The sequence below is a fragment of the Magnolia sinica genome, chromosome 9 (assembly GCF_029962835.1).
Source record: "Magnolia sinica isolate HGM2019 chromosome 9, MsV1, whole genome shotgun sequence".
Classification (NCBI taxonomy): domain Eukaryota; kingdom Viridiplantae; phylum Streptophyta; class Magnoliopsida; order Magnoliales; family Magnoliaceae; genus Magnolia; species Magnolia sinica.
The window spans coordinates 86,430,907-86,436,461 of record NC_080581.1 but is presented as its reverse complement, the minus strand read 5'-3'; the positions used below and the strand labels follow the sequence as shown (position 1 = coordinate 86,436,461).

General features: G+C 40.8%; 1 protein-coding gene across 1 annotated transcript; it reads right to left on the bottom strand.

Moving 5' to 3' along the window:
• Positions 1-3,227: 3,227 nt before the first annotated feature.
• LOC131255948 (UPF0481 protein At3g47200-like) lies at positions 3,228-4,794 on the bottom strand. The gene has a single exon (XM_058256917.1). The coding sequence runs from the start codon at positions 4,746-4,748 to the stop codon at positions 3,312-3,314; it is 1,437 nt and encodes a 478-aa protein (XP_058112900.1). The 5' UTR covers positions 4,749-4,794; the 3' UTR covers positions 3,228-3,311.
• Between the last annotated feature and the right edge of the window lie 761 nt (positions 4,795-5,555).

Genomic DNA, 5,555 nt, shown 5'->3' with positions numbered 1-5,555 from the left:
AGCAACAAACAGAGTGGCGAGCTCCCCAACCCGATGTTGATTTTGTACCTCTATCCAACCATCAAATCTCACCCCTACAGGACACTCAAGTCTCTTCATTTTCCTCTCTCCCAACCTCCCAAAACTATTAATTAAACCCCAATTATCTAAAATAACAAGCTTGAAAAAGCCCTATCTTAGAGAAACCATGAAATAAGGATAGGCGTACTTGGAATAAGCTACAAGATCTGCTAATGCTACTAGAGATGGTGTTCGGAGACCACCCTCAAGTAGCAACGAACGCTGGGAATCAACTGTCCTAGAAGCTCTAGGACAACCCATTAGTATTATCTAACTTGCTATGGAATATGCAAATAGGATCCTCTTAATTATGTTGTGATGTTTGCTCCATGGATGACACAACCCAACGCTCCTTATCTTATTCGTTGAATGCACAATACCACACATGGATCCCCCACTTTTCTAGTCTATATCGTACTAATGTCTCTATATGAGATAGAGACTTAAAAAAAAAATAAAAAATAAAAATAAAAATAAAAAAATCCTTGTATTCAAAAAGATGTGAAGCACATCAAAACTATACAGGGCTAAATTCGGGCAAGGCCAACGAAAATGTTGCGGGCCCACCTATTGTATGGAAATCAAAAAAGAAGCGGAAAAGAGATTAGGCTACTCGTAGGCTGCCCAACCTGACTCTGTCTAAGAACAGAATACCACAAATGGTAAGGGGGAGGTCTCCCAACGAACGGTAAACCCAGTCCACTTGGCCATCACTCCCCAATCGAGCCAGGCCGTCTGCAACTGAGTTGGCCTCCCTCAGGGTGTGGGCAATGCGAACCTCCATACTATATGAGATAGAGACTTGCACAGTGCCTAGAGCACTCTTTCTCTTACTACGCGAGAGGGCACAGAGCCTATATCTCATGATAGTGTGGAACTCTCTTAATCTAATGACAGGGGTTTAGAGAAGTGGGGAATCGGTTATCGAAACCTGACAGGGACTCTGTTTGAAAAGATACCATTACAAGTCTTGGGTCTAAGCCCAAACATTTAGAAGAAAGAAGACACATTTCAAATAGTCAGTTAAAAGAAGCCGGATCTTGGATGGCTGAAATTGAATATTGATGGCTTGTTCAAGGGGAACTCGGGGGAAGGTGGAGGATGTGGTGTTTGTAGAGATCATCGTGGGTGCTTTATCTTTTCTTTTCATAGGAGATATGGTTAGGTATCCAACACCATCGTTGAAGCTCAAGCAATGCTAGATGGTCTAGAAATTTGTGAAGAGATGGGGCTATCTAAGATTCTAATAGAGACCGACTCTTATATTAGTGCAATTGCTAATCTCCTTGCCCATAATCCATGGAATATTTGGTATCATGTGGGGATCATTCTGAGCAAGAAAGCTTCCCTTAACCTCTCTTTCTCCCATACCCTTCGGGGGGTAATGCTATAATAGATGGCTTAGCAAAAATGGCAAGCGAGAGTTGTCCCAACAGAATCTGTAGAAGTTGAGCTGATCTTCCGAGGAACATTTGGGGATCTCTGGCTATGGATAATATAGGAGTGGGGATGATAAGGAAAAGAAGAACTGAAAGGGGTGAGGGCTAATTGTCGTTTTGAAGGTCGTTGTCTTGATAGTATTTCTCTCTTTGGTTGTGGGTTGGACTTTGTATATGATCTCATACGATAGGCAAGGGCCCGACTTTTTTAGTTGGCTCGAATGTCTTATTTATCTTTTTCACTTCTTCGATAAAATTCTCTTCTAAAAAAAAAAGAGTATGAATCCATTGATGATAGATCTATGCCCTAGGCCTAGGGGCCGTGTTTTGTTCTGCATTGCATGCATTATCATGTATTTTCATCGATATGCAATTGCATTAATCAACTTTAACATAATTCTAAATCTACTATTTTGTCATTTACATGTCTTAGAATTAAGGGTTTCTCTATTTAGTATAATTAAAGTGTGTTTTTTTTAAAGAAAGTTGGGAGCACACCATCATGGCTTTATGGAAGGCAAGAACTTTGATTCTTGAACAAAGGTTCAAATAGTTGAAGAGGAATCGGATGCCAAGTTCCTCCAATCTAAAGGAGTAGACTTAATTCTCGCAGTCGGGAAAGATGATGGTCAGCGCAGGGAAAAAATAATAATAATAATAATAAAATTGATGTTTGTGAGATTCTGGGTGTTGGCCAGTCGTAGCTCAGTCAGATGTGTTTGTTGCATCAGGTGTTTTTGGTTGCAGCTGCGGCCTGTCTGCTGCCCTGTTTTTGCTAGTATTGTGGAGCGTGGGTCGGTTTCCTTCGGTGCTGGCGCTGTCCTCGATCAGAGTGGGATAGAGCTGCAGGGATATCCTTCGGCACATAAGGAGGTCATGCCATTGTTTTTATTTTTTTTTCAGACAGGGTTTGTGGGGCCCACCTGAAAGTATGGTTGTACATCCTCTGTTCATTTTATCAAAAATATAGCAACGTGTCCCCTCTTGACGAAAAAAAAAAGATATGTTAATTTCTTTCAAATTTCTATGAATGCAAATGTGGATGTTTACTCAACATTTATTCCCCTATACGAATATGAGAAACAGCCAGGTCAAAATTGAAGAGACATCAATCATTTAAATTTATTTGAAAGTGAATAAAAAGATAGGTAGTATCTATCCGTTTGTATGAATCAACTTGGTTTGCAAATATTGGCAATTGACTTAGGAACTACAAAATATTTGATGTTGTTTGCAACTTATGTAATGGGGATGTGAGATTTGTGCGTGCCAATGATCATAAGAGGAGAATCAGGGACGAAGCACTCCAGAGAGAATCAGGCAAGAAATTGCTATAAATATCTGGACGGTCCCCTGATGATATTTCCAGTGTCGTGCTTGTTGAAAAGGACAGATCATATATCAAATCAGAAGTACTGAAGATCATGGAATATCTTGATCTCCCCTTCCCTCAACTTGCAATCTTTTTACAGCTTGTACCTCTGTTCCTGAGGGATTTTGTATACGAAAATGTTGCAAATAACCATTACACAATCTTTGGTCGTTCTGAATCGTGTGAAATATAGAGCACTGATGGTCCTCTCTATGTTCCTTTTCTTTTAATATATGAAAGCAGCATATCAATGAGGAAATCGGATGTGTATAGGGAAACTAAAGAAAGACTCCTATTATATATAAAATGGTGAATATATTCATGAAGTTTGAAAAAAAAAAAAAACTAAAACCTCGTAGAAATCTTCATTTTTACTATATGTTCTTCAATTAATTTCAAATGCCACCATATCAGAGGCAAACACAAGAAAGAAGTAGCCATTACATGTTCTTGTTCTTGGACAAGCTACTCATGTAAGAAACAAAGTTGCCTAATTTTTTAATGTTGGCGACTAGGAATATCAAAATTGTAGCTATAGTTGTAAATTTTGCCCATGGGTTGCTGAAATACTTATGCACAACTGTTGCTCGCAAACGCACCCAATCATCATTGCAGTAATTATAGAGATCCTTAGATTGCATGCATAGATATGAATTATCCATGTCGAGGGCAATCTCTTTGCAGAGGCTGTTAACAAGGCGCGCTACCTCATCATCACTGCCTAAGGAATGTTGGATAACCCCTGAGTAATGTAGAAGCTCGACGTCGTTCGCTGAATTTATAAGGCCATCAAGGAAGAACAAGTACGTCGTAAAATCAGGACTGCATTGGGGGTGGCATTGTTCAAAGGCGACAAGGTTACAGAACAAGGTTCCTGTATAATCTTCGATGCTCAGCGGAGGGATCTTCAAGACCCCAGTCCTGAAGAGCCCATCCAATGGGCCCCAACCTTTTCCTTTGATCTTCAAGCTCACATCCAATGGCCCATGATGCTTTCCTTCCTCAATCTTCACTCCAGATTCTTCGAGCTCGGTGGCTGACCGGAATACGTGGCCCTGATGTCCACAATGAATGGGATGTGATGGAAGGATACTTGCATGGAAGAGGTCAAGCAAATGGTTCCCACAATGGCCTGCCTTTACCTTGATCTGGTTGGGAGGATTTCGGACTCTACTCATTAAGGGACCAAAGAAATTGAGGGCTAGTTCTTGGAGGGACATCATTGTGCTTGAGGTTGTTGGGACAGCCGTTAGATCAAACAATTTCCGTAGAACAAATAGTGGGAGTTGGTTTTCAAGCATGATGAAATCACGCCGGAGAAGATGCACCATCCGTTGTATCGTGAAGAAAGGTTCATTCATGTTTTTTGGCTTGATTGATTCGCGGAAGAGCTCAATTATGAAGCAACCATCGAGGATCATGGTCTCGATGAATTCATCACTGCCAAGCTTGATTGTCTCTGAGTAGCACTTCCTTGCCCTATCCTCTAAGCTCTTCATGTCGTCGAAAAGGGACTCTAATGTCACTTGGTGTCCCAGGTTCGGATCCAAGAGACGACGGAGGAATTTCCATTTGACCTCTTCCATTCCCCGCAAGCGATCTAGGCCGCGGTTGAAAGGGCCAATAGACACGATGTTGGGATCATAGGCTTTGGTGTTCACCTGGCGCATGTTAGCTGGAACCCTGTAGATGGACACCATGTTGTTCTCATCAGGCGCCTCTGGTTGTAGCCTCCTTTTCATGGATGCTATACGATTACAGCTTGTGATGTCTTGTGTAGATGCTGGTTTTACTTCTACAAGTGTTTCTTTTGATGTAATGCTTTGGAAGCTCCTTGTGTTTTGCATAAGCCTCCCAGCAAGCTTTCCATTCCTCATTTCTGGATACAAAAGAATGAAAGAAATCTCTCTTTGATTACCATGTCCTGGAATTATCCCTTAAGGGAAGACTCAGATGGTAAGTGAACCCAAGTCATTCATTAATGATAATAGAACTTTGATTTGTCTACTATATGGAATGTCATCTAGCGTCATGTGGCCGCTTGGAGAAAAGGGTGGCTTAGAAACATCTCACTTTTTATTCCCTTGCGATTGCCCACGGGGAATAAACCAAAAGTGGGAAGTTTCTAGAGTATTTTTGTCATTTTAGTTCTGCCATGCAAGTAGCTCACAGGCACATCTCCTCTTTGCATGTAGCCTTTCTGAGACGGAGTATTAGGGAACCTCTACAATAAGGGCTTTCTTGGGCCCACCATGATAACTGTAATATCCACTCCATACATCTATTACTACAGTGGATAGTTGGACATGAGCCAATAAATGAGATGTATTTAAATTTGTTGCCACAGCACTAAAATGTGGGGATGGATCACCTACAGCTGAAACTTGACTATAACTCCGTTTTCTCTTTCTTCATGTGGCATTTCTTCTTGTTGCACGTCCCATCGATGCTGTTTCATTCCAATTTAACAATAATTTCATCTGACTTTCAAAGACCTTTTATTTTTTCCTCGGAAGGTGGGAGCACACCAAGTTTGAATTTGTTGCTAAAAAAAGACTAAGATGGGCTAGTGAAGCCAAAACATTAATTGAACGTAGATCAACCCTAACTAAACCATCTAGAATCTAAGCTTTTATTGTTTAGTTGGTGTATGATTCAGTCCAATCGATTTGAACTCCAATAGA

Excerpts from the sequence above, each read along its gene's own strand:
- LOC131255948 (XM_058256917.1), bottom strand. The coding sequence starts at position 4,748 with ATGAGGAATGGAAAGCTTGCTGGGAGGCTTATGCAAAACACAAGGAGC.